The sequence below is a fragment of the Dermatophagoides farinae genome, chromosome 2 (assembly GCF_024713945.1).
Source record: "Dermatophagoides farinae isolate YC_2012a chromosome 2, ASM2471394v1, whole genome shotgun sequence".
NCBI classification, from domain to species: Eukaryota; Metazoa; Arthropoda; class Arachnida; order Sarcoptiformes; family Pyroglyphidae; genus Dermatophagoides; species Dermatophagoides farinae.
The window spans coordinates 4,720,274-4,747,190 of record NC_134678.1 but is presented as its reverse complement, the minus strand read 5'-3'; the positions used below and the strand labels follow the sequence as shown (position 1 = coordinate 4,747,190).

Below are 26,917 nucleotides of genomic sequence, written 5' to 3'. Positions count from 1 at the left end.
AATTGTTGAAGAACTGTTGTTGAAAAAGAATTTTTTTAATGAATAAAAAAAAATACTGCCAAAAAAATGAAAAGTTACTGACATAATTATTCTGATGATGAATCAGAAAAATATTCACGAATTGAAATTACTGAAAGCGCGAGATGGTTTGGTCGAATTTTTTTTGTTCGAAACCGACATGCGCAGTACAGTTAACCATGCTTATTTCACACTCTGGTCTCACCACACTCTGAGCGTTTGATTGAGCGTATTCTGATCTATTTTCCAATTAATATTCCATTGTTGTAGATTTGTGTGCGGCGGCAATAAATTAAAATTTTCAAATGAATACATTGACCATAATGGAATCATTAATAAATCCACAACCAATTGAAAATTACATCGATTTAATTATTGTAATATTATTATTTATGTGTATATATTAAATTTTTAATATTTTTTTTTCATCAGCATTACAATTCATTAGATGAATGTTTTTCAGGTTTTACCAAAACATCACCGCAAAATGATTTTACAACCAAAAAAGTATTACAAGAAAAATTGATTTCAATCTTCAAAGATGTTGAACCAAATCTTGTTGAATGTAATATCAAATTTTATATCGATAAAATGAGTAAAACAATCGGTCACAAACAGAGCGATTTACTGTTTGAATTTCTAGTAGGTATCATTGAAGCTGATCTAGTGAAACCGATGTAAGTATATTCTTAATTTTTTATTTTAAATTTCTTATCATGATTCATTATTTTTGGTCAAAGGATTGTTTGTCGTTGTATCCTGTCAGAAAATTTTGAATTGAACAATGAAATCTATTGGGTGAATGGATTAAATTTCATTGAACGTATCATCCATCTGGTCAAATATAAAGAAGTGCGAGATATATTAGCTATATTACTCTCAAAAATATCATTGATACCAATCAAATGTTCCAAATCAATCTATCAACAAGTGCATGCCTTTCATAACTTGATAGCATTGATTTTGGATCGAGATACAAGTCTGTTACCAGCTTACTTGGTGCTTGATGAAATTCAAAATAAATTCTACACAGTTCTACAAAATGGAAATGGTCATTGGGTAAATTTAATAAATAAATTGCTTCCTGTTTCAACTCTTTAACTCAAACTTTTTACCTTTTTTAAGGCGTTTTCTAAACTAATATCTGTATTTGTCGATAGTTTTCGACCGATTGGTATGTTGAATTATATCCAATATAACTTGTTATAATGTTTTATTTACATTATACATTCTCATGATTTAGCCAAAATTGTTTCACATTCTGGACGACCTCGTATCATGCCTATTGTTGGATATTGTTTCTGGATCAATTCATTAAATTTAGATGAAAAAACTGCTAAATACAAATTGAAAGGCCTATTACCATATGATAAGGAATTGAATGAACCACAATCAACATTATTATTGCAAATCATTGAACAAAACAATTCTCGTGAAACCATTGCTCATATTCTTTCGTTGGCCAAACATCAAGATTTGAAAGACAATCGTTCCATTAATATTATTGAAAAATTATTAATCGAACTTATCGTTAGTACAGTCATCAAAAGCTGTAATTATAAATCAATTTTTGAAATCAGTAATTTTGAACAGTTTGATTTTAATCAAATGGAAAATGATATTGTTCAAATTGTTATGCTTTGGAATCATATCTCATCTACAACTCTGTATTTTGTTTCTCAATATCAGAATATTTCTTTTTCATTATTGATCAACAATCTTTTGGAAAAGCTTTATGAGTATAGTAAAATATCACCAATCACACATCTGATTAAATGTCGAGAGTTTTTGATGTGGACGCTCTTGCAAATATTATCCGGAATGGAATATCCAACATCATCAGATAACAATTCATCTAGCCAAAATGACAATCTTATTATTTCAAATATTTTAAAACTATTCGATCTATTATATATCGAAAAAGAACCTCTACCCTTGCCAGATTTCCGCAAACGAAATAGTGTCTTCATAATGTCAGCAGCTTCGATTTTCATTTTTATAACAAAAAATGATTTGGATGGTTTAAAATTTCAGCCTCGAATACCAATCGCAATCAAATTACACATCGATTATTTACGTCATAGTTCAAATTTAAATTTGACGAAAGATTACTCAATTGCTATTTTATGCAATTCTTGTATGTTTTTTCAATTATTTAATGCTATGTCACCAATTATTGTTTGATTTCTACCAATTTCTAGATTCATCCAATCCGGAATTGTACTCAAAAATATTTAGATATTTTGTCGACAATATTTTAGAAACCAGAAACAAAATGAACACATCGACATCTGTACAGCAAATGAGTGATGATCCTCCAATCTCGATGGAAATGCTTGATTCGTTAACCATTCACACTCGAAAAGAGTGAGTTTCTATTATAGACTTATAAATGATGATTTTATAAATCGTTTAATTCATGACAGGTTAACATCATACATAATGAAACGTTTTTTTAGTGTTATGCAAGCTAAAACTGTACCAACATTCCCTTCATATTTAGTAGAAACATATTGCCGGTTAACATCAATTAGTGAAATCGATCAACATGAAGAGACCAAAACTTGGAGTCAGTTGATGGTACAAATTTCCAAAATTCATGGATGGAGCTATCTATTTAGTTTGTTAGAAATCTATTCTTATCGACTGCATCGAATAAATTGTGCCAATCAAATACAATTGTTGCGACAACTTTTCAACAAATCGATTGTTACTCAAATTAATCATATTCAACTATATTCATTCATGGAAAATACTGCATTGAAAATTTTGTATGGATTTAATTGTTTCGAATTTATTGCTTTTTGTACTGTGCGGCCAAAGATAGTCGATGAGACTTATAATTTTTTACCACCAGATTCCGAAGAATTATACAAAATTTTCATATATACATTAGCTCGCGCTACCCACATAACTGGAACCGAAGCATTATCCAGCGAGCAATATGTCCATTGGGTGCAAGAAATTCTCAAAGAGATTAAAAACCTCAATAGCAATTTGGCATGGCCTTCATTCACGCTTCAATGTTTTCCACCGATTATCAGTGAATTTTATCAATCCAGTACCAAAAAAGAAACTAATCATGCACAGTTGAAAAAATCTGTTGATGAAGAATATCGTCGATGGAAATCTATAACGAATGATAATGATCGTATCAAACATTTTACTTCGCAAGGAACCCCGCCGTTGATTTATTGTCTTCTTTACAAAATGCTTCTGGATAATGAACATATTCCACAAGTATCTTATAAGATTTTAGATAAAATTGGTGTTAAAGCTTTATCGAATCACCTTCGAACTTTTGCCGATTTTCTTGTACTCGAATTTGCTAATTTACTCGGTGGATCACATGTAAGCAAATCAAAAGAAGCTGTGAATGATCTCATTTGGAAATGCCACGTCGTTACTTTGGATAAACTATTATTATGTCTAGCTTTACGAAGTTTTGAAGGAAACAAAGCACAAGTTTGTTTTTTCATCATTCAATTGTTGATTGTTAAAAATTCCGATGTCAAAAATCGTGTTAATGATTTTGTTAGAGAAAACTCACCCGAACATTGGCAGCAGTATAATTGGACAGAAGTACAGAATAATTTCCTCAGGGTTTGTATATATATAGTATATATAGCGATACGTATTAGTTAACGACTTATTGATTCTTGTTAATCTTGTTTAGAAATACCCGGAAAAATATTATTTCGACCATTTACAGGATGTCAACAATCTGGGAAGTCAGATTAATATACCACCGATTTTCAGCAATATTTGTTTGAGAATATTGCCAGTTTTTGGTTTGTACAAACAATTAAATTGAACTTTTTCATTGACTAAAGATTATTTTTCTAATTATAAGATATAATTATTCATCGTCTTATCGAAATGCTTTCATGTGGAAATGAATTCGTCTCGAATTTTGTCGATACATTATTGGATGAATACGGCTGCCTGTATAAATTTCATAGCTACCCGATCACATTCCTGTACAATACCCTGCATTATTATGAAACAAATTTAAAGGGAAAAACGAAATTGAAGAAAAAACTGGTGTTTACTATCATTAATGCTTTTAAAGATTATCGACCTAAAAATTGGGCCATATCTGAGCCATTTATGAATTATTGTCAAAAAAATAACGATGAAGAATGGAATCCTGGTAAGATTAATATTTTCTCAATGTTTGATTGTTTATTATAATAATAATTAATAAAATTATAAAATTAGATCCAGAATATTACAAATTTTTGATTGGACGATTTGTCGACACATTATCTTCTCCAAGCAAATGTCCATTCAGTATGACCGATTATCGATTCAATGAATTTTCCAATATTCAATCACATGCTCTGTATGTAACTTGTGTGGAAATTTTAGCATTGCCTGGAAAACCATTCGATGTATCGAATCAATTAATCAATGTTGTAGCCAATAGCCATAAGAATATATCTCGACAAGATATTGAATTATGGATCAACGCAATCGGTTTGATATTCACGGCATTGCCTGAAAGTTATTCCTCTGTACTTAAAGAACGTCTTGTGGAACTATTGAAAAATCCTCGTGCTTTCCTTGGGAAGAGTTTTTTTCACATTTTTGATTTCAAAAATAGCCATGCAAATTTCTATGAGAACGATATGAGCTACACAATGGCTTTATCGCATTCTTATTGGTATCATGGTACATTTGGCCAATTATGTTTGATGCCACAATTCATAAAAGAAAAGATCAAACCGATCGTTCAGACAGAAGAACAATTGATATTGGTTTGCTATTTTGTTGGACCATTTTTACAACGTTTACAAAGTGAACGTACTAAATGTATTATTGCTATAGCTCATGAATTGTACCAAATGTTGGATACGGTAGACAAGAAATGTACTCACCTTTATCATATCGACACTATTTGTGACTTGTTTTATCATTTCAAATGTAAGTAATTAACTATATTACATTTATATTTAGATTTATATAAAAAAAAATTTTGTCCACAGATCGATTTACTGGGAATCTTTTGCAGAAATATATCGATGAACGAATAGATACAATGCGGCCAGAACTTCAACAAAAATTACGTTTTCTTTCTCAAATTTCTGATGATTCTGTCAGTGGTTAATGATTCTTTGATTATGATTATTTAAACTTAATGTAAAAATTCTATTATTATATGATATATTTTATTAATGTAAAAATAAAATTTAATCAAAGATTTTTTACAAATACGCGCCACATATCAATAAGTTTTGAAATATTTCAATTTATACATGCCATTTATTAGTAAGTAGCATGTAGAGTATGAAAAAGGTTTTAGAAAATGTAATACAGTGGTTACTCGACTTACGAATATTCGGACTTACGAACAAAATTTTAACAAAAAAAAAAAAAAAAAAATTTTCTCTTAATTTGAAATTCTAAACTATTCCAACGAAAAAAAAGAATGTAGAATCAACCAATGATGATTTTTTTAGTTGTCGAATAAACTGATAAAGTGTTATAAATGATGAAATTACTGAATTTCAACCGGATATTAAAAATTTTTTTTTCAGCAGTTTTTATATTAAACACACATATGCGAAAGTCTATCATTTGTTCAAATTGATTTCCTAATTTTGAATGAAAGCTTTTTCAATACATGATTTGTTACCATTAAAATGTTAGAAATTAGACTTACGAACATATTCTTCTGGAACGTAATTGTTCGTAAGTAGAGTTCCCACTGTATACTCTTATAGCCACACACATGATCTCATTGATACCGAATCATCGAAAAAAAAGCAAAGAAAAGAGTGATGATGATACCACTTACACACATTATTAGTGTATAAATGAATAGACAACCAAAACAATTGTTGAAGATTTTTTACTTTAAACAATTTCCAATGGTCCATTAAATAATCCTTTGTTTTGTGAATGAACAGTTTAAAAAAGAATCACTATTCCTGAGAACAAATAAATTTATCGGGCCATCATTATAATGTAATTTCAATATTCTTTAAATAAAAAAATAAATTCATCACTTATGATCATCATCTAAAATATATCAATGATTCTTTTCATCGAATAAAATCTGTAACTAAGACATATTAATTCCAAAATCCCAGTGATCGAATTTCATTATCATCATGTCACTTATAGAAAGTTTTTGTGATAATTGTAAAGAAATGATTGTTCTTCTTTCCAAATGTAAATAAACATTTAGAAATTTATCATGATTTTTAAAAATTTATTTTCATTTTCAGATGATGAATGCCAAACATCCGAAGATCCGGATGGTCATATATTGGAAAGAGATGATCTAAATTTGTTGATTAATTATATGAATAATTGGTCCACCAAGTAAGAATAATTGTAATTGTTAATCGTCATATGATTATTTTTTTTTGTTTATTCTTCCGCTCATAGACATTGCACTTGTTGTTATAAAGATCAAAAAAATTTTACACGCTTCAATAATCTGGTGCAATCAGTGATCATAAAATCTTTTAATTTTCTCAATACCATTATTACCAAGGAATCAAAATATTCATTATTCTTCGAAGATTGGAGTAATGAAGATAAAGAAAGATTATTGCTATTATTGTCAAAGGTGATATTTCAAAAAAATTTTTAATGCTTATCTAAATATTTTCATATATTACAGGCATTTCAAGTTTCTTTTCCTCTCTATGTTACATATAAACATTCTAATTATACAAAAAATGAAGAATTATCGGCTAAAGAGATAAAGATCTTGTCAAACTATTGTGATCTCAGTGATTATGAAATGCCTATATTTTTGATGCGAAAAATCGTCCACTTCATCGAAACATCCGGATTCAAATTGTTCATCGATTGTTTTAAAGAATCTGATCCAAGTTGTCTTACGATCTCCTATGCCAATTCGTTGATATCAACAATACAGAGCCTTAAGTATTATTTCAATCTGTCTGCTATCAATCCTGAACTAGTCACATTGCGAACACATGTGATAAATTACCTGTGTAAAATCCGAGATAATGATTTAAGAAATACCACTAACCGAGCAATGTTTGAATACATTTGGTCAGTTGTAAAGGAATATAATTTCAATAATTTTGGCCTCGATGGAGATGGATTGAAGATTGCTCACAAGTATTTTACATCATCAACATTAACAATGCGACTATCAGGTTTGGCTCAAATCAACACCTGTATCACTATCTACAATGATCTCCCACATAACTCAATGAGTAAGTGATTAAAACATTAATTTTTATCGAAATTTCAATTTTATTTAAAATAGATGTAAATATGGAAAATATAAGAGATCTTCTTGGCCAATGGTTGATTGAAAACAGAATTCTTGAAAATATTTATGGACCAAATTCACATGTAGAAATGATTAAGCAAAGCCATTTCATTCTGAATTTTATCGCGCCAAGACTTACCGCTGAACATGTAGATCTCATTTGGAGTGCAGCCCAACTTAAACATTATGAACGATACGTGCTTGATATACTCTGCCAATTGATAAAAAACCTCAAAATAGATATTGTATATCATCTATACAATCATTTATGGAAGATCAAACCAAAGGATTATTCTGAACATACATTGAACCTGGCTTCAAATGTTATCAAATATATTTGGTTATTCAATGGAATTCAGCCCGATATGCTTTCGAATTGTTCATATATGTCTAATGAAAAAGTTGGGTTCGACGAAAGCATTTTGAATAAAAATTCCATAATGTCTTCACTATTTAAAGGTTAGGGTGTGTGTAACTATATTGGTTTGCTAATTTATTTTATTCCTTTCTTCTATCTCAGAACGAACAATCAAGACAAACAGTTCGTCTGCAAGCTCGATAGAAGTCAGTGATGAAGATGAAGAGGATGAATTTGATGTAACTTTGAGTAGTCCACAAATGCATGAATTGGATAAAGCAACAGCTCCTAAATTGAATATTGGCGATGATGGTGACAATCAATCTTCGGATAGCGAATTTGATATGGAGATCACTGAGAATGTTTCTGATTCACAAAAAGACAATGATTTTAAAATTAACGGTATTTTATTTAATCACAACCAAAATTTTAATCTATTATATTCATTTTTTATGCCTAGGTGATGAATTGAGTAGTTTGAGTTGTCACATACAAATAAAGGAATATATGAATAACGATGATCCCGCTGTTGATCCATCTATCCAATGGCAGAACAAAAGAATGAATCCTGGTGATGATGATGGTTTTGATAACAATAAAATGGAAATTGATCTTGGTTTGTTAAGTGAAGATTCTGTTCGAAATAAACATCAAGACTTTGTAGATCAACCACCTAAAACTAAATGGAGAGGTAATTTAAATAATTTAATATATTAATCTAACTCATTTCCATAATTTTCACCCATTATAAGATGATTTTCGATTCCGAATATCTGATGTGCACAAACCTGGAAATACGTTATTATATGATATTCTTCAAGATGACATGTTGAATTCTCTTAATGAAGATTTGGCTAATGCTGCAGAAAAAATATTCTGGAACACAATCTGTTGTGCTAGTAATCGGGAACTACGATTTAAATTCATATCAGGTTGTCTGGAAAATTTGGCAAGAAATTATTCAGTTATCACATCGTTGCGTTTGCTTCAAAAATTATTCTCTTCATTTTATCAATATCAGGAAGGTAAATTAATTCGGAAGATAATTCACAACTGTGAAAAAGAAAAGAATATGTTGAAATTGTTTTTCAACAATCTCAGTCTCTTCATGACTCATTATAAGTATTCGATTGCAAACTGTGACCAAAAAGATGATCAATACTATCGACAATGGTGTATGCTGAAATCGCAATTTTACTCTCCCAAAGAGGAAATTCAAATAAGGCTGAATTTTCTTAGTTTTGTTTTTATTTATGCTGGTTCGCACGAAAATTTGAACTTTTCGCAAGAACATGTAGACATTCTTTGGGATGTGTTCACCAAATGCGAATCTAACGAGATTATGGATGAATTTTTTGATTGGCTTCTAAGTAAGTGACCTATATCTCTTTATGATTTTTGATTGATTTGAATTCTAATATCATTTTAGATCAAATAAAGCTTAATAACGGCTTGAACATTGATATCATCAAGCATATATTATGTGAAAAGATGCCATTCCTAAAGCCGGAATCATTTTCATTGATTTCGCTAGAACTTCTTCAAAATCTACATGGTTTCATTCTTTCTAAAAATTGTGAAAATCCTAAAACATTTAATATTGTTGTGAAGCTGCTATGGGATATTGCTTTCAAGAATCCTAACCAGAATGTTTCCATGAATGCTAGTCGTCATCTAAATAATTATTATATCAATCTATTGAGCTGTACAAATCGTTTTGATAAAGAAGAAGAATTTATTCGCTCTTGTATTAGCTATTTAAAAGATGCATCAATTTTGCTTCCCATTTCTTGTAACCGAAGTCTCTTGATCATTGAAAGAGCTGTTATATTGCTGAAAACTTATTTGGAAGTATTCCATGCAAGATATTCCTTTTTTTTTCGTTCTCTCAAGCTTTCGTCTAGTTTCGATCTATCATTGCATCGCATTCCTGACAAACCCGAACCTGTGATTAATATAATGGTTTGTTCACCGTTCAACGACAAGAATACATTTGAATTTTCAATGTTCGATTATATTGGAGATCTTCGAGCGGAAGTTCAACATTGGTGGCGTTCTCTTCGAAAGGCATTGGAACCCGGCCAATCTACAGATTTAGATCAACTAATTTGTCTAGTACTGAACGGTAATTAAATGATTGTTTTATTTTTTTTAAAATTAAAATTAATATTTCCATGCAGATCACGAAATTTCTTTTGACTGTGATGAAAAACGTTTGCTTGAATTGAATTTCAAGGACAACCAAATGAACAACATCTCTTTCCATATTTGCAAGCACACCTTAACCAAATCATCAAACGTGTTATCCTTGCCATTTTCGAACGAAGAGTTCAAACAAAAAAATCCTAAGAATCTCTTAATTGAACAAAGCAATTTCGAACTCTTATTTATACTGATGCAACAATTAGACATGATTAATGTGAATAATTTAAAAGCTCGAATACTGTCTCGAAATATCTGGGAAATTGTGCAGATGTTACCAACACCTTACCAGATCATCAAAAATTTTCAGCAATTAGAGTCAAAATTCTATGCTGTTCAAAGCAATGATAAAGAAAAATTTTCTATTAATCAATTCAGTAATGATGAGATCAGCTGTAGTGTTGATTATGATGATTTTTACAAAGAGATTTTTCCGTCAAATTCCAACCAGAAATTAATTTACGCTTGTCAATTAGTAGAAAATTACCGTAAAATTAACAAACATTGGCCACAGGTATTTATCGAGACTGGAGGATTACGCTTTTTTTATCGAACATTTATTGATGTCGTAAGTTCGATCAAATTGAAACGAGATTGGACTGAATGGAAACAAGATTGTCTCACATCGTTAGTTCAAATTTTATATCAATTCACCAAAGTTACGGTGAAAAATGATGACGTAATTCATAGATTAGAATTTGACAAAACCTGGTAAGCATTTTTTTTGTTATCTATCTATCCAGTCTAACAAACTTGTTCTAGCGATCAAACCAATTTGAGTTCATGTTCTAATATTGAAATGCGGAAAAATAAACGAATACGAAAAAACTCTCTTGAAAAAAATTCTTTGCTGAAATTCAGTCCAGAAATATTGGCCATCATAGAAGATAAAGAAAAATTGTTGGACGCTATAATGATAATTTTGAACCATGTATTCATGAATTCTAAGCTCATTTATCAAACTTCCATTTGGTCACGTTCACAAGTCGTGCTCATCACATTAACATTTTTCACATCGTGGTGTTATTCTGATCCTGACGTTTTCTATTTGTTTTTTGAATCAAAAAATGCCAAAGAAATCATCAAAAAGCTCCTTATAGACGATGTAGATCAAATGGTCAGAAAAGAATCCAGTACCGTGTTCTCCCGCGTGTTCTTAAGCCTGAATCCCGAATTGTGCTGCAAATTTCTTCCAAAGTTTCTCAAAGTTTTGTTGAGTTTTCTCGAAGAAGCATCATTGGTCAATATCCCACGAATTTCAAATCGATTCTGTTCTGATGACAAAGAAACTTTTTGTCCTGGCAATAGAGATTATTTTATATTAGTCTGTCGTTTGATTGATCATTTATATTCACAAAAGCCTAACTCTAAAGATGATATCGATTCTGAAAATTTACCGATTCAAGTGGCCAATCTAATATTCAATCGAGAAAACTTTGAATTGAATAAAAATCAATCTGAAGATGAAGGTCTAAAAGGTCTATTTTTATTATTGACGGTTATTCTGAAGAACAATTCACTTATCAAAAACAGACAGGAAAGCAAAGAATTGATAATTAGAATATTTGATTGTCTTTTTGCTTTGCCAACGTTCAATCATCGAGAATCACCTAAATGTAAAAATATTCACACTCGTAAGACTGCTTTTGATTTATTATTGGAATTGATCAAGGGCAATGAAGATAATTATGTCATATTGACCAATCTACTTATTGATCAACATCGCCATGAAATTCTTGGTAGATCATCACCTTATCCTTGGGAATATTGGCCTCAAGATGAAAGCCGTTCTGATTTTGTTGGATTAACCAACCTAGGTGCAACTTGTTATATGGCTTCTTGTATGCAGCATCTTTTCATGCTTACTGAAGCACGAAATGCTATCTTGACTACTAATTTGTCAACTGTCATTAAGCATGAATCCATTCTGCGAGAATTGCAGAAAATGTTCATTTTCCTTCAAGAATCTGAACGAAAAGCCTATAACCCAAAAAACTTTTGTAAAGTATATACAATGGATCATCAGCCGTTAAATATCTGTGAACAAAAAGATATGACCGAATTCTTCACTGATCTGATTACCAAACTCGAAGAAATGACTCTAGATCTTAAAGACATGGTCAAAAAACATTTTAGTGGATTACAATCCAACAATGTGGTTTCCCTAGATTGTCCTCATATCAGCCAAACTATGGAAGAATTTTATACGCTTCGATGTCAAGTAGCTGACATGCGGGATCTTTATGAATCTTTGAACGAATTGACTGTTAAGGATACCCTTGATGGCGATAATATGTATAATTGTTCGGTTTGTGGAAAAAAAGTACGTGCTGAAAAACGAGCTTGCATCAAAAAATTGCCAAAAATTTTGTGTTTTAACACGATGCGTTATACTTTCAATATGATAACGATGACCAAGGAAAAAGTCAACACTCATTTTTCATTTCCCTTCGTGTTGGACATGGCCCCATATCTAGAAAAAAATCTGTTGAATCTACCAAATGAAAAACTATTCGACAATGGTGAGCTAAACGAGGAAACTAGTACTAAATATGATTTGATTGGCGTAACTGTGCACACTGGAACAGCTGAGGGAGGTCATTATTATTGTTTCATCCAGGATCGAGATCCACAAAGTCCTACACGAAATAAATGGTTTTTATTCAATGATGCAGAAGTTAAGCTATTCGATAAAGCTCAGATCGCCACCGAATGTTTTGGTGGCGAGATGACTAGCAAAACATATGATAAGGTAATATAAAAAAAATAAGTATTCTTTACAACATCTTGATCAACATATTTTTTTTGTTTGCATTTAGACCAACGATAAATTTATGGATTTTAGTTTCGAAAAAACGAATTCGGCTTATATGTTATTTTATGAGAAATGTGAAGATATAAATACTATTAATAATGATAAAAATCAAATTCCAGCAGCTATAACATTTGAAAATCTATCGAAAGAATTGATCGACTGGATTTGGAGCGATAACATTTCGTTTGTACGCGACAAATTAATTTTTGAACATGCATATTTTGATTTCATTTGGAGAGTAGTCACACAAACTCCACACACATTTTCTGGTGTTATTTCTAGTCAATCAACATTGATTTCAATACGTTTAGCAACATTGTTTGTTTTAGAAACGTTAATTCATGCCAAAGAAAAACCGACAATTCCCAGTTGGATAGAATTGTTGATAAAACAATTCAATAATTCAAAAAAGGCTTGCGAATGGATTGTGAATCATCTTGCTGAAAATGATTGGTGGTCGATGAAAATTTTATTCAAATGTTCCAATCAAACCGTACGCCAAATCTTTGTTCGCCTATGCATACATGTCATACAAAAACTGAAACCAATACATCCATCGATTTATATGCATCCACTTGCATCGTCAATAACCGAAGATGGTATCCGTCCATCAGTTGAGCTCAATCTGCCAGTTACGGCTTTCATCAGACGATTGATTTCATTGGTCAATTCAGATCTAATAATTGCCAGGCCGAATATCAAATATCTCGCTGAATATTTTTCATTTCTTTTGGAATTTGCCAAACAAGGCGATGAAGAATACAAGTTATTACTTTCGATTGGAACAATCTCCACTTTTGTCAACTTTTATCTCAATCACGGAAAAATCGTCGGCGATTTCTCTGAATCGTTTAGTGATAATGAAGACGAAGATTTTGATGAAAGGTAAGTTAGTAAATTAAAATTTTTACTGAACGTTGTTGGTGAATCTGTTAAATTTTAATATTAATTTATTTATATTTCTATAATGAAATGGTGATAGACCTCAAGCCTTTCGACCAATATTGGATGAAAAATTTCCCAGATTAGCATCTTTAGATAAAATGCTTTGCTTGGTTGTCTATTTGGTAGAGAAGGCTCAAAGCCGAAATTCTCATTTGATTCTTTCCAAACACGATTTCGATGCGCTAATCAGCAACAAAAGTTTTCAGTTTCTGCAACAACTAATTCGAGACAATATAAATCTGAGGCAAACTTTTAATTTGATTTGCTCCATTTGTAATCTGGACGATTCTTTATTTTCACACATCATCAACATGATATTCTCTTCAATTATTCAATTTCCAGAAAGTAGCGCCATGTTTTTCAAAATTTTGTCATTTGTTACCGAATCTGCTTGGGTTTCATCATACTTTTCTAAACTGATCCTGCCAAGAATTTGGGATTTAGCCGAACCTACAACATTACAGACATTGGAATGGTTAATTCAACATGTACCCAAAAATAAAATTTTGCATGATCATGTATTATCCACTATGGATCATTGGGTCATATATTTTTTGGTAGAAAATTCCATACCAAGAGTTCGATCAAGTACTGCTCAATTATTGATTTCGTTGGTACCTTCTTCGGACAATTCATTTCGACAAAACTATCGACCGTTTCGTTCGTTTCCATATACAATCAATAAGGAAATCGTTTTAAACAAAGAAAGTTCAACCATTATAGACCAATTATTCAGCTATCTACTCGGACTAATCAAAAAAGTCAAAATCTATTCGGATTCTCATTCGCCTAACACACAAAAATTGTCTAATTATTTTTTCGTTCTTACCTATCTTATGGTCAACACAAAACAGAAACGTTTATTTATTGCTCATTTTAATGACTTTTGGATGCTTTTTGAGACAAAGTTATCCGAACCAGCCATTCCTATTCATCAAAACAAACAGGCATTCTTGATGTTTTTGTATGTTGCATGTCAAGAATGCAAAGATTCCATCAAATGTATTGTTCAGAATCCACATGTGTACAAGAAGATTGCATTCAATTATATTCTAGCCGATCATGAAGATCAGGAAGTAGTAATGTTTAACAAAAATATGTTACCCTATTATTATGGTTTATTAAGGCTTTGTTGTGAACATTCGCGTTCATTTTCTCGTTATCTTGCATCCCATCAGAATATCCAGTGGGCATTCAAAAACATTACTCCATATTCGAATCAATATTCATTAGCCATCCAAGAACTTTTCAAATTGATCAAATTATTCACCACTGTTCACGAGGATTCAACTGAACATGAAACTAAAGAAGCGATGAATTTTAAAAACATGACATTGAAATTGTATCTACATACCTTGGATCCAAGTGTTCATTGGGGAACTATCATTGCCGTATTGAAAACTTTGATCGAAACTAACGATGATTTATTCTTTATAATACGAAACAACGGATTATGTATTTTGTTCCAATCATTCTCATCGTTGTATGTTATGTTTCATCAAGCAACTGCTTGCCATATTACAACCGAATTGATTGATTTATTGAAAATTATATCATCATTATTGTCAGCTTTTGAAGAAAATTATGATTCTCTACAAGATTATAAATCAAACTTGAAGACATTTTTAGATGTAAAAAAATTTTTATTCCTATTAAACTCCTATACGCCTTCAAATCTTCGGAATGCTTTGTTTGAAGTTATTTTTAAATTAATCAAAGTTTTTCCTTACGATTATCTTATCGGTATAGCCAAATTTTTATTATTCCAACACATTGTGTTCGCCGAACAGAATTTCCCTTTTATTATTGGACCATATTTCCCAAAACGAGGACAAAAAGCTTTTCAATCTAAATCCAGCCAACGGCCAGCACGTCCAACATTTCAAATGTGCTTCAACGTTACCAACCTTGATGCAAGCAATGAACATGATCGTGATTTTGATTATGATCAGATGGTTTTCGAATTTTATCGTCCTTATTATTCGTTCATCGATGAAATTTGCCGGTTTGCTATCAAAAAAGAATTGGTTTTCGAAGAACTTGTCGATCTCACTGTTAAATTGGCATTAGAAAGTCTTTATTTTCGCAATAATAATTTCATCACGCTCTGGCTTGACGCATATGAAAACCCTGAATACAATTCCCGCAGCATTGTAGACTTTCTTTCAGTGAATAATTCTTTCCATGATTATATGAAAATTATTCTGTTGAAAGAAAAAAGTTGGCTGAAAGATGATCTTGTTTTTCGTTTTTTAAAAACATTTCTAGCTAAGGTAAATTGTCATCTTTTTAATTTGCTTTTAATTAAAATTCATCTCTTTATTTAGGCATCTCCTCGTGTATACACTGTCAATATTGTAAAGCAAAATATACTGCCATTGATGGATAACTTATCACAAAATCAAAACCCGAGACATATGGAAGTTGTCCAACAATTAATTTGGGTAAGTTGATATTACTTTGATTTTATTTTTTAAGCAATAATGATTGATTTGGCGATAAAGAATTTATTGGCAATCAAGCTTTTTATCGAATCCAATACAATGGTCAATCAGGAAATAGCTGACAATTTTAGTGGGAATTTGAATAGTCTGGAAAAAATTTACTCTGCTCTTGAAATTAATGGTAAGTTCATAGATGTTATAGAAATTCTAAAATAATAAAAAATGATTTTTAGATGATTCTGAATCGGAAAAGAAAATAGCTGACCACTTAAAAAACAACCCGGAAACTAAAAAACCAAAATTGATGTCGAATATCGAAATTGGTGAAAATGAGTCACCAAAGTCGATTTGTGATGGCAGCCAAACTTCATCGTATTACGATAATATGCCAACCATTGGGTCAATCAACACTGATATTGCTACCATAAAAAACTACATTGATCGTATATTGACATTGATTCGTGATATTCGTGAATTGTTGAATAATTGTTATTCTTCATAATATTCATTTCAAACATTTTGTATTCATGAATAACACATTTTATATTTCCTAATCCTTTTCTATGATCATCTCCCAATATTTTTTTTGTAAAGAACTTTTTACTTGTTTCATCTCTTTCATTAATTCATTCTATTTGACGTTACTTCATTACCAGGAAATTTTATTCTATCCATCTCTCTCTCTCCATTTTTATTTACCATCAATAAATTCATTTTAAAAAATTTTCAAATTTCGAATAGCGTTTATTCGCAAATGTTGTTATTGCATGCATACATGCATGCTTTAAAATTTTAATGTCCACTTATTTATGTCCTATAGTAATATCATGTTTATCATTAAGTGTTCATTATTTAAAATCTCCAATTGGCTATTCCTTGGTCATAATCATCTTAGAAAATTTTCATCTAAAAATATGACTCAAAAACTTATCTGGGTTGATTGTGAGATGACTGGATTGAATGTCGATCGTGATCAATTGCTTGAAATAGCTTTGGTAATCACCGACAGGGATTTAAAAAAGGTGTTGTTTATTTTTTGAAATTCGTAAAATTAATATCTCACATTGATGTTTTTAGCTGGATCAATTTGATCCCATTCATATCAATGCCTCCTCACAGGTTCTAGAATCGATGAACGATTGGTGTCAAAAACAGTTTCGAAGCAACGGCCTTTATGAAGAATGTTTACGATCCAAAATTCAAATAGAAGAAGCTGATAACTTGTTGGCAGAATTTATGGTCAGAAATAAAATCAAACAGGGAATTTTAGCCGGTAATTCAATAGGTAAAGTTAAAATTATTTAGGTTATTTGAGAATAATCATTTTTATTAATTTTTGATTGCAGCAACGGATCGACAATTTTTAAACAAATATTGTCCAAAATTTGTTTCTCATTTACATTATCGAATGGTAGATGTGTCCTCAATCAAAGTCTTGGTAGATATGTGGTATAAAGATCGCGAATTCTGGAATGTAAATACACCGCACAGAGCCCTTGGTGATATCAATAAGAGCATCGAAGAAATTAAATACTATAAAGAAAAATACTTTTTGAAACTTTAATCAATCATTGAAAAAATTATTTTTCAAAGTCCACATTCGGCAATGTTTGGGCCGTTTTTGATAAATGTTTCCAATAAATTTGCTGTTTTTTGTGACAATTTTGCTTTGTCTTGTTCATTGATGTAATCAATTGCTCCAAAACCAGCACAGATTCCATTCAATTTAGCAGCTAATGGTGATGTAATTAATTTGGAATCATCTTGCAAATCTGTTTCTTGCATAATGGATGGATGTTTACGGAGAAAATATTTTTGATGATAATTCTCTGCATTTGTAAATTCATCTAGCTGGACAATTCCAGTCACTATTGGAGAGGAATAGTAGGATTTTTTCAACTCTAAAAATTGTTCTATGCAATTTTTTTCATCTGCATTTCTGTAGAATATGGCTGACATGTATTGGCGTTTATGTTTGATAGTAGGATCATGTGATTTCATGAACAATTCGAGAATTTCCTATCAATTTGCAAAAATATTGATCATTATTAAAAATAGTTTTTAATCTGAAATTCAATTATCCGAAAACGATACCTCAAACTTAATAGTGTTCGGATCAAACTCTATGTCCACCGATTCGATATGATCACCGATATTACGATAAGTTGGATTCTTGGTTGAACCACCTGAGTATCCAACTCTGGTTCTAATTATTCCTAAATGGGAACCAAAAATTGCTTCCGCGCCCCAAAAACATTGCATTCCCAGTGTGATGCGTGCCATGCTTGTGATATATCCGTTAATTCAAAGTCCAAAACCTCACTACAACGCCATAAATAACAAATACAGTGGTTTTCTTTTAGCTTAAAAGCTGATTTTTTTTCTTTAATGATCACTGAATGGGTCATAATAGCAATTGAAAATTTCAAAAAATAAATAGTTACATTTTCATTAAGTTTTTAAGGATTTATAATTCTATCAAGTAACCTTAGGTCTGGACGAATTAATTGGTTTTCCATTATATGCTATAGAAAATTGTGCTTCGCTTAATGATGGTCGTCTTGGAACGGATTACCATCGTTAACCGAGGTACCACTGTATTAACAGCTTTACAAAAAATAATCATTTGGGATGTTCACGAGCATAACGATCAATAACACCGTCAAGTTCGAATTTGAGATCATCAATTTTGCTGGGATTAATTTTCTTCACAACATGATCCTTGCCAAGTATATAATTAAACAAGGGATTCAATGAAAGCTTTTCTCTTTCCGCTTTAAGCATCTGTTCTCTTTTTAACAAACTTTCCTCTTGTTTTTCCATTGTTTTGACCAATGAATCAACATCCATATAACATTCAGTCATCTCTTTTTGACGTTGCATTAAACGAGATCGTTGATTTTTGATATGGCTATTCTTTTGTTGTCTCATTTTTTCGGTAGGCTGAAATTTAACAAATGGAAGATCTTCAGCTCCTTGCCATCTTTCAGGATAGGACATCGACGAAGTAAACCAACTGACCATATTTGCAAAACCTGATGACGTCGATTCTTGCGAGTTTTCATTTGTTCCATCTTTTGATGCTCTATTACGATGTTTGATATGTTCAGCTAAAAATTCGCATCGTTCATAGTGATGCCATTTTGATTTGAGCGCTTTGATTTTATCCTCAATCACCATCTGATCTTCATTCGAATTTTCAAGTGCTGCTATTTGCTTATGAACACGTGTAAAATTATCTTTTAGCAATTTGATTTTTGACACTATGTTTGCCTCTATTCAATTAACGTAGATTAGCAAATTAGAATTTTTTTGAAAATTATTACCTATTCAACATAATTTCGAGATTACAAACCTGATAGACCGGAAAATTCTAGCCCCAACCTTTCTAATTGAGATGCCTTGAGCAAAGGATTTTTAAAGGATTCCGTTTGTTTTGCCCAAAGAGCAGGACATTTTTTAAGGGCTTCGATAAAATCGACTTCAAGTTCAAGTGGCCATTTTCCTATGGATGAAAATTTTTTTTATCGAAAATTCAATCGTTTAACAATATAAAATTTTGAAAGTTACCCGAATCTATAAATTTCTCAATTAATCTCTGACGTTTTGCATCGACTACTATCGGGTGAATAGTTTCTTCTTCATTCATTTCAAATTTTGGCTAGATTTTTGAATTTTTTCACAAAAAAAATAAAAATTGAATGTGGACGTAAAGGGTACAGTCTCGCTGAAACTACACACACATAATTTCAACGTAAACTCAATGTGGAACTCACCGTTGTAAGGAGCTGAATGAAAATATACAACAAACGTTGTGAAAATAAATGCTCGTCTAATTTATAGCCAAACCGAACAAAGCGCATACTCCTTGCAGTAAATTATATTGGTTATTCAAATTTGTTATTTATAGCATCAAAATTAAAAAGGTTGGAACTAGAATTTCAGGTTTGTAATTTCTGTATTCTGATAAATAGATCATAATCATAATTTTCAAAAAATTCTAACATCTTAATAGAGTATCAAAAGATGGGACAAATAAAAACTCGCAAGAATCGACATCATCAAGTTTTACAAATATGGCCAGAGAAATGAGAATGCTATATGGATGTTGATTCATTGGTCAAAACAATGGAAAAACAAGGAGAAAGTTTGCTAAAAAGAAAACAGATGCTTAAAGCAGAAAGAGAAAAGCTTTCATTGAATCCTTTGTTTAATTATATACTTGGCAAGGATCATGTTGTGAAGAAAATTAATTCCAGCAAAATTGGTGATCTCAAATTCAAACTCGACGGTGTTTTATTGATCGTTATGCTTGTAAACATTCCAAATGATTATTTTTTGTGAAGCTGTTAATACTCAGCAATGTAAAAAATTTAATAAATTTAATGGGAAAAAATAAAAAAAAAATTATACAAATTTATGTACAATAAAATGGCTAAATAATTGTAGCTGTATAGGTTGGCTGAATGACCACTATGGAATTTGATTGAACGGATCCTGCATTGCAGAAATATTCTGCATAAATATCACGAATTCGTTTAGCATCGAAAGTTGGATTGTTGTTCTTTGTTTTTGGTTTTTGTGAGCTTTCAATATGTGTGGTTCGCAATGTATCAAATGTTTCTTGGTTATAGTTGAATCCTTCTTCAGTGAGAATCATATTGTACAGGAGTACACAAGTCAGAACGATAAAGTCTGAATTATCAGGCATGAATTTTGACGAATTCAAGCATTTAAATTTATCGATCAATACGCCAAACGAATATTCTGCCACTCTTTTCGCTTGGTTAAGTCGATAATTGAAAATTTTTTGCTGTTCATTGATATATCTTTCTGGATATGGACGAAGTAAATTGGTTCGCAAAGGATAGCTATCATCGCCGATGAAAAAATATGGCAAATCAATCTGCGGCTCGATGATGGGCAACATTGATTCAGTTGGAACTTGTATCGTTTGATTGATTACTGATTGACCGAATATGGAATTGGAAAAAAATTCCTTATCGCTTTGACCATTGTAGACACCAACATCACAACAGATGAAACGATAATCAGCATCAGTGACAGCTTGCATGTAAATACCATATTTGTTGTCAGAATTCTTAATTCTAATATGTTTTCCATCGATAGCGCCTAAGCAATTCGGTATATTCCATGTGGTCCAAAATCGATTTGAAATCTGTTTAAATTCTTCGACAGTAGGAAATGATAAATATTTTTCCATAAATGTGTCGCAAATAGCTTGACAAACTCTAGTCACAATGCCTGAGATTGTTTGATGAGCAATACGAAGTTGTTGTTCGCTAACACGATGGGATACACCTTGTACTAGATATCTGAAAATTTATACATAATTATGAAACAAGAAATACTCAGTAATTAAAATTTTGTAGCAATACCTTATACAAGCGAATAGTTGTTCTTCTGGACTGATTGGCTTTCGAATTGAACGGCGAGTAATTTTATCCTGAATACCATTTAATATCAGCATGAATGTCTTTTCTGACATGCCAAGATATTCATAGAATGCTTCTGGATTAGATTTTAATTGAGGGAATACTTTTGCAAACTCTCCTTCTTGATCACGAAGTTTGAATTTGGGAGATATACCGAATCTACGTGATGAATATAAAAGGCCAGAATTTTGTCGAAGCATTGACAATAATACTTTTTTACGGCGACGTATCTGATTCACTTTCATGGCTTGAAGATTTATTATATCTGAAGACATTATATCTGAAATTTTATAAATTAGACAAATAAAACAACTATATACTATAAATATAAATGTTGATAGAAAAGTTAGAAGCAAAATAATACAACTCAAATAAAATGAAACAAAACTAATTCTGTTGAGGCTGTTGCATGCATACATGCATGTACCGTGCATGTACGACATGATGTGAACATACATAATTTCATATGATGATATGCTCTGCAAAACATGCTTTTCATGATCAGTGTTTGAATTCTTTATACAACATTCAAATTGTTCAATCTGGATTGGAATCACTTTTTTCTCATCTAAAAAAATGGCACATCAAAATATCAAAAATTTTCATAATCTATTGGTAAATTGTATACATTGTTTTCAACGTATCAAATTAAAATTTTTTATTCAATTTCAACCAGCGTTCCAGATTTTTATCTGATACTTTACGATTTTCTAGCTCAAAAACTTCTAGCGGTTAGTGTTTTGAATTTAATGAGAGTTTAAATTATTTGATAACAATTTTGATTATAAATCTATTTTCCTATTGATGATAGAGATAAAAATTCCTGATAATTCAAAATGTATCAACAAAGTTATTCTTCTTGGTCGATGTTTAGCTGAAGCAAATTTAAAGCCATTGAATAATACAAATTATGCTACATTCATTATGGCTACAAATGAATTGCGTCGTACTAAAAGCAATGAAATTGTGAAACGCTCGGATTATCATAAAGTTTTCGTCTATCAACCATTTTTGGCAAAAAAATCTCATAATCTAATTACAAAAGGGTAATGTTCATTTTTTACTAATAATTACAAAATTTTTAAAATCAATAACGAAATCATCTATTACCAGGACTCGATTATATCTTGAAGGAAAGCTAAATTATCGAAAATATGAAAATCAATTTTTCTCCAACATAGTTGCCGGTATTTATTACATTGAAAATTACTTCCAATTGACTAATCAAATATATTTATTTTTTTGACTTTAAAACTTACAGAAAAAATATTATTCATTTCCGGTACCAATCAACAATTTGAACTTGATAACGATGACATTATCGAAGAAATTGATGAAGAATTTATCACTGAAGGTGAAGAACAACAAAATGTCCAAGCTTCGGAAAAATATTGATTGCAATCATGACAACTACATTGTAGTCACCAATCACATTTTTTTTCGTTCCATAGTCTCATGTTGATCATTTTCGAATTATTAACAATATAATAATTAACAATTAACAATATAAATAAATTGAAATTGATATTAGTGAATTTGTGAAAAAAAAAATAATAATTGAAAATTGCAAAAGAGGTCGCACTGATCGACTCGACTAGACCGTTATTATGAAATACAATGAAACGTTTTTCTTTTATCGTTCAATACGATATTGCGCTTGAATGCATGCATGCTTGCCCGTCAATTTAATCACAGATTGCATTTTTTGATTATTTGGCATCAATAATCGATAATGCCTGGAGAAATCATTACATTACAAGTGGGACAATGTGGTAACCAAGGTATCTTATTTTTGAGTTTCATTTGTTGGTGATTTTTAACATTTTTTAATTTTTTTTGCTCAATTCAATCAGTCGGCTTTGAATTTTGGAAAAAATTATGTTACGAACATGGTATCAATTGTGATGGACAATTAGAACCATTTGCCGAGAAATCTGGTATTGAAAGAAGAGATGTATTTTTTTATGAATCTGATGATAAACATTATATACCTAGATCCATTCTAATGGATCTTGAGCCACGTGTTGTAAATAGTATTATGAATAGTAAATATTCAAAACTATTCAACAATGAAAACATTTATATCTCAAAAAATGGTGGTGGTGCTGGTAATATTTGGGCCTCTGGATATTCACAAGGAAAATCATTGAGTGAAGAATTTTTCGAAATCATCGAAAGAGAAGCTGAAGGTGCTGATTCTTTGGACGGTTTCATTTTGTGCCATTCAATTGCTGGAGGTACTGGATCGGGTATGGGTTCCTATGTGCTTGAAACCATTCAAGACCGTTTTCCTAAAAAGATTATTCAAACATACTCCGTATTTCCCAGTCAAGAAGAAAGTAGCGACGTTGTTGTTGAGCCATATAATTCACTACTTACATTACGAAGATTGACCGAAAATGCAGATTGTGTTGTCGTTCTGGATAATGCCGCTTTATTTCGAATTGCAGTGGAAAAATTACACGTAGAAAATCCCAACATGTTACAAACAAATTCATTAGTTTCTACTATCATGTCAGCTTCGACTTCAACATTGCGATATCCTTCTTTCATGAATAATCGATTAGCCGAATTGATCGTACCATTGATTCCTTTTCCTCAACTACATTTTCTCATGACTGGCTATACACCATTTACCACTGAAAAAGAAAATCATAGTGAAGTAACATCTGTCCGTAAGACAACTGTCATGGATGTAATGCGTCGATTGCTTGATGATAAAAATATGATGGTCTCCACACCAATACAAACCAAAAACGATAACCATTGCTATATTTCAATATTGAATATTATTCAAGGTGAAGCTGATCCGGTTGAAGTCAACAAAAGTTTAGCTAGAATTCGTGAATCAAAGCGAATCCCATTTATACAATGGGGTCCGGCAAACATTCAAGTAGCCCTTTCACGAAAATCTCCATACATACAAACTTCAAATAAAGTTTCAGGTTTACTAATTGCCAATCACACTTCGATTGCTCATGTGAGTAATATCACTTTAAAATTCCTTGAATGCTTGCTAAATTTTTTTTATATTATAAATATTCTAGCTATTCGAACGGATTGTATCACAATATGACAAACTCAGGAAACGAGGAGCATTTTTGGATCGTTTCAAAAACGAGGAAATTTTCTCACAAAATCTGGATGAATTTGATAATTCTAGAGTTGTCGTTCAAGAATTGATTGATGAATATAATGCTGCCTCAAAATCGAATTATCTTGAATTGGCACTTTATAAATAACAATCATTATTGTACCTCAATATTTTTTTTTGAATATCGTTTAATTAATCGAAAAAGATTAAAATTAAAAATTAAATGTTCTTGCTCTTTTGAATTTTTTGAATTTGCTTGTCAGATGGTAACATCATATTTGACCAAACTCTGTGCAGCATGCTTGTGTGCATTCAACTCATGTTCTTTGCACATGCATAAAAATCCATGCTTGTAAGATTGATGTTTCTATGCAGATATTTTTCATTAATTTAATTTGATATAAATCGATTTATTTACCATCATCTCGTTATAATCATGTCCAGTCTATCCCGATTCAATGTGGCCAGATCAATGTTGAATGTAAGTGGCCATTCGTTATTTTTTTTATCTCAAATCTTTATTTCTATAAAATATTAAATTTTTTTTTGGCTCAAAGGATTTTTTTCGATCTAGTCAGATAATCAGCAGACGAAATTTATCCGGCGAAAGTTCCGATTCAGAACAAGGTAGAATGAATGTTTCATCTAATTTTTATGTTTTTTAAATTAATATTTTTATTCAAACGAATATTTTTCCCATTTCAAACTTTTAGCCCAATTGGAGAATGTGGATACTTTTAAATGTCTGAATCGTGTTACACTATTAGGACGAGCCACCGGCCCAGCCTCATTAACCAGATTAGAAAATGTAGATTTGGCTTCTTTTACATTGGTTACAAATGAACTTCGTCGAAATCGATCTAATGAATTGATTAAACGATCGGAATTTCATAAGATTCAGGTGTTTATTCCAAGATTGGTACAAAAAACTATACAAGTTGTACAAAAAGGGTATGGCTATTGGATCAGGTTTTAGTGGAAACAAATTTAACAAAAATTTTCATAATCACAGATCTCGTGTGCTTGTCGAAGGAAAAATCAACTATAACGTTCGTAAAGGTGAACATGGGAATATTCATTTCACAAACATAACTGCGGGTAAGATTATTTTATATCTATTAATGGAATTAGTACATAATTATGATTTCTTTGTTTTTAGAAAATGTTGTCTTCATCACAGGCAATAGAATGAATATGAATAAAATCGAAAGCGATTCTGAAATAGTCGAAAAGCAAGAACAGTTTTGAAAATAACACCGTCTTGTTTACGATTTGGAAAAACAAATTCGTTGCCTTCATTTGAAATTATTAGACGAATTTTTCATTTCATCATTAAAATAATTGAACAATTACTTTTTATTAATATCAGCAAAACATTGTTTCATAGATGAATAATCTATATTGTTAAATCCATTCAATAAAGATTCGTAGTATTCCATGTTTGATTCAATTTCTTTATAAAAATTGGACGGATTCTATTGGTATTAAGAAATAAGATATAATTACTATAATAATGAAATTTAAATGTTGAAATTTTACCATTTCATTGAGATCCAACTTGGGTGATTTATAAATATAGTCCTTATAATATGGTCCTAATAATGTAATCGATTGACAATAAGCAAATGCTCCATTAGTGACCATTTTTCGGTAGGCGATCGATATATCAAATTGATTCAGTTTCAATGAATCGGCAACTAAACCTTGTATAGAAAATGACATTTGTTGATTTAATCGAATTCGAAATGGTATGCAAGGATGAATCCTACAAAACATTGCCCACAATGCATATAGAACGTAGAACGCAAATATACGCGATTCTAGTGAATTTTTTGACAACATTTTGTTCACTATGAATTCGCTTGTTTCATCAAAACATTCTCGTATGAATTTCGTATCCTGTTTGTGTATCATCCATGCTATCAAATGGGCAAATTTAAATTTTTCAAAAAATTTCAGAAATTCTTCGAATGAAAAGCTGAATATTTCATGATTTTGTTGAGGTAGTTTATCGTTTGAATTATATTGCTGTTTCATAATCGGTTCATAATCGTCGTCGTCATCATCATCACAGCGGGTAAGATCAATAGTATTCGTAACAATTGATGTTTTATCTTTGAATTGATCAAAAAATCGTTCATATTCAAGTTTGAATTTATCCATATTACTATCATTAGGTTTATTAGTAGGACAATAATAATATAGCAAATCAAAATCGTATGGCATACATTATCCATGCATGTCAAATTGTACGAAAAAAATACACTCTGAAACATATTTGAGCGACACCATGCGGCAGTTATATAGCGAAAATATCCGTTGAG

General features: G+C 31.0%; 9 protein-coding genes across 9 annotated transcripts; 6 read left to right on the top strand and 3 right to left on the bottom strand.

Annotated features, from left to right (window-relative positions):
- The first annotated feature begins 207 nt into the window (after positions 1-207).
- MED23 (mediator complex subunit 23) lies at positions 208-5,232 on the top strand. The gene is made up of 11 exons (XM_047053121.2): positions 208-395; positions 451-695; positions 759-1,077; positions 1,144-1,192; positions 1,262-2,155; positions 2,220-2,385; positions 2,445-3,621; positions 3,695-3,809; positions 3,872-4,171; positions 4,240-4,944; positions 5,007-5,232. Exons 1-11 carry the CDS (start codon positions 324-326, stop codon positions 5,126-5,128), a joined length of 4,164 nt encoding a protein of 1,387 aa, XP_046909077.1. The 5' UTR covers positions 208-323; the 3' UTR covers positions 5,129-5,232.
- A 583-nt stretch (positions 5,233-5,815) lies between these two features.
- puf (ubiquitinyl hydrolase 1 puf) lies at positions 5,816-16,774 on the top strand. Its single transcript, XM_047053082.2, has 16 exons — positions 5,816-6,195; positions 6,252-6,348; positions 6,415-6,598; positions 6,653-7,220; positions 7,274-7,738; positions 7,800-8,039; positions 8,098-8,328; positions 8,390-9,007; positions 9,067-9,762; positions 9,818-10,550; positions 10,602-12,591; positions 12,659-13,539; positions 13,637-15,872; positions 15,927-16,043; positions 16,104-16,224; positions 16,277-16,774. The coding sequence occupies exons 1-16, from the start codon at positions 6,135-6,137 to the stop codon at positions 16,543-16,545; spliced, it is 9,507 nt and encodes a 3,168-aa protein (XP_046909038.1). The 5' UTR covers positions 5,816-6,134; the 3' UTR covers positions 16,546-16,774.
- A 67-nt stretch (positions 16,775-16,841) lies between these two features.
- Positions 16,842-17,607, top strand: LOC124490915 (oligoribonuclease). The gene is made up of 3 exons (XM_047053500.2): positions 16,842-17,065; positions 17,121-17,328; positions 17,390-17,607. The coding sequence occupies exons 1-3, from the start codon at positions 16,853-16,855 to the stop codon at positions 17,605-17,607; spliced, it is 639 nt and encodes a 212-aa protein (XP_046909456.1). The 5' UTR covers positions 16,842-16,852.
- MsrA (methionine sulfoxide reductase A) lies at positions 17,590-18,330 on the bottom strand. The gene is made up of 2 exons (XM_047053510.2): positions 18,138-18,330; positions 17,590-18,062 (listed from the first exon to the last, which is right to left on the bottom strand). The coding sequence occupies exons 1-2, from the start codon at positions 18,324-18,326 to the stop codon at positions 17,631-17,633; spliced, it is 621 nt and encodes a 206-aa protein (XP_046909466.1). The 5' UTR covers positions 18,327-18,330; the 3' UTR covers positions 17,590-17,630.
- A 65-nt stretch (positions 18,331-18,395) lies between these two features.
- Positions 18,396-19,923, bottom strand: LOC124490841 (uncharacterized). The gene is made up of 4 exons (XM_047053408.2): positions 19,820-19,923; positions 19,614-19,704; positions 19,399-19,548; positions 18,396-19,318 (listed from the first exon to the last, which is right to left on the bottom strand). Exons 1-4 carry the CDS (start codon positions 19,904-19,906, stop codon positions 18,666-18,668), a joined length of 981 nt encoding a protein of 326 aa, XP_046909364.1. The 5' UTR covers positions 19,907-19,923; the 3' UTR covers positions 18,396-18,665.
- Positions 19,924-21,974: 2,051 nt separating this feature from the next.
- Positions 21,975-23,058, top strand: LOC124490975 (single-stranded DNA-binding protein, mitochondrial). Its single transcript, XM_047053565.2, has 5 exons — positions 21,975-22,114; positions 22,176-22,230; positions 22,311-22,545; positions 22,613-22,686; positions 22,761-23,058. The coding sequence occupies exons 1-5, from the start codon at positions 22,076-22,078 to the stop codon at positions 22,892-22,894; spliced, it is 537 nt and encodes a 178-aa protein (XP_046909521.1). The 5' UTR covers positions 21,975-22,075; the 3' UTR covers positions 22,895-23,058.
- A 45-nt stretch (positions 23,059-23,103) lies between these two features.
- On the top strand, positions 23,104-24,817 carry LOC124490747 (tubulin gamma-1 chain). The gene is made up of 3 exons (XM_047053300.2): positions 23,104-23,280; positions 23,353-24,479; positions 24,547-24,817. Exons 1-3 carry the CDS (start codon positions 23,232-23,234, stop codon positions 24,739-24,741), a joined length of 1,371 nt encoding a protein of 456 aa, XP_046909256.1. The 5' UTR covers positions 23,104-23,231; the 3' UTR covers positions 24,742-24,817.
- An 87-nt stretch (positions 24,818-24,904) lies between these two features.
- On the top strand, positions 24,905-26,031 carry LOC124490986 (single-stranded DNA-binding protein, mitochondrial). Its single transcript, XM_047053576.2, has 5 exons — positions 24,905-25,074; positions 25,151-25,220; positions 25,307-25,544; positions 25,606-25,691; positions 25,753-26,031. The coding sequence occupies exons 1-5, from the start codon at positions 25,030-25,032 to the stop codon at positions 25,839-25,841; spliced, it is 528 nt and encodes a 175-aa protein (XP_046909532.1). The 5' UTR covers positions 24,905-25,029; the 3' UTR covers positions 25,842-26,031.
- LOC124490871 (uncharacterized) lies at positions 25,936-26,875 on the bottom strand. Its single transcript, XM_047053438.2, has 2 exons — positions 26,133-26,875; positions 25,936-26,068 (listed from the first exon to the last, which is right to left on the bottom strand). The coding sequence occupies exons 1-2, from the start codon at positions 26,817-26,819 to the stop codon at positions 25,943-25,945; spliced, it is 813 nt and encodes a 270-aa protein (XP_046909394.1). The 5' UTR covers positions 26,820-26,875; the 3' UTR covers positions 25,936-25,942.
- Between the last annotated feature and the right edge of the window lie 42 nt (positions 26,876-26,917).

Coding starts and splice junctions, on each gene's coding strand:
- LOC124490915 (XM_047053500.2), top strand. CDS start 16,853: ATGTCCTATAGTAATATCATGTTTATCATTAAGTGTTCATTATTTAAA. Junction 17,066..17,120: donor CCGACAGGGATTTAAAAAAG/GTGTTGTTTATT, acceptor TGATGTTTTTAG/CTGGATCAATTTGATCCCAT. Junction 17,329..17,389: donor TTTAGCCGGTAATTCAATAG/GTAAAGTTAAAA, acceptor TTTTGATTGCAG/CAACGGATCGACAATTTTTA.
- puf (XM_047053082.2), top strand. CDS start 6,135: ATGTCACTTATAGAAAGTTTTTGTGATAATTGTAAAGAAATGATTGTT. Junction 8,040..8,097: donor CAATGATTTTAAAATTAACG/GTATTTTATTTA, acceptor TTTTATGCCTAG/GTGATGAATTGAGTAGTTTG. Junction 8,329..8,389: donor ACCTAAAACTAAATGGAGAG/GTAATTTAAATA, acceptor ACCCATTATAAG/ATGATTTTCGATTCCGAATA.
- LOC124490841 (XM_047053408.2), bottom strand. CDS start 19,906: ATGCGCTTTGTTCGGTTTGGCTATAAATTAGACGAGCATTTATTTTCA. Junction 19,705..19,819: donor TCATTCAGCTCCTTACAACG/GTGAGTTCCACA, acceptor TCAAAAATCTAG/CCAAAATTTGAAATGAATGA. Junction 19,549..19,613: donor TGAGAAATTTATAGATTCGG/GTAACTTTCAAA, acceptor TTTCATCCATAG/GAAAATGGCCACTTGAACTT.
- LOC124490986 (XM_047053576.2), top strand. CDS start 25,030: ATGTCCAGTCTATCCCGATTCAATGTGGCCAGATCAATGTTGAAT. Junction 25,221..25,306: donor AAGTTCCGATTCAGAACAAG/GTAGAATGAATG, acceptor TCAAACTTTTAG/CCCAATTGGAGAATGTGGAT. Junction 25,545..25,605: donor ATACAAGTTGTACAAAAAGG/GTATGGCTATTG, acceptor TCATAATCACAG/ATCTCGTGTGCTTGTCGAAG.
- LOC124490975 (XM_047053565.2), top strand. CDS start 22,076: ATGGCACATCAAAATATCAAAAATTTTCATAATCTATTG. Junction 22,115..22,175: donor AAAATTTTCATAATCTATTG/GTAAATTGTATA, acceptor AATTTCAACCAG/CGTTCCAGATTTTTATCTGA. Junction 22,687..22,760: donor TTTCTCCAACATAGTTGCCG/GTATTTATTACA, acceptor TAAAACTTACAG/AAAAAATATTATTCATTTCC.
- MsrA (XM_047053510.2), bottom strand. CDS start 18,326: ATGGCACGCATCACACTGGGAATGCAATGTTTTTGGGGCGCGGAAGCA. Junction 18,063..18,137: donor CGAACACTATTAAGTTTGAG/GTATCGTTTTCG, acceptor GCAAATTGATAG/GAAATTCTCGAATTGTTCAT.
- LOC124490871 (XM_047053438.2), bottom strand. CDS start 26,819: ATGCCATACGATTTTGATTTGCTATATTATTATTGTCCTACTAATAAA. Junction 26,069..26,132: donor AGTTGGATCTCAATGAAATG/GTAAAATTTCAA, acceptor TAATACCAATAG/AATCCGTCCAATTTTTATAA.
- MED23 (XM_047053121.2), top strand. CDS start 324: ATGAATACATTGACCATAATGGAATCATTAATAAATCCACAACCAATT. Junction 396..450: donor ATTACATCGATTTAATTATT/GTAATATTATTA, acceptor TTTTTTCATCAG/CATTACAATTCATTAGATGA. Junction 1,078..1,143: donor AAAATGGAAATGGTCATTGG/GTAAATTTAATA, acceptor ACCTTTTTTAAG/GCGTTTTCTAAACTAATATC.
- LOC124490747 (XM_047053300.2), top strand. CDS start 23,232: ATGCCTGGAGAAATCATTACATTACAAGTGGGACAATGTGGTAACCAA. Junction 23,281..23,352: donor GGGACAATGTGGTAACCAAG/GTATCTTATTTT, acceptor CAATTCAATCAG/TCGGCTTTGAATTTTGGAAA. Junction 24,480..24,546: donor ATCACACTTCGATTGCTCAT/GTGAGTAATATC, acceptor TAAATATTCTAG/CTATTCGAACGGATTGTATC.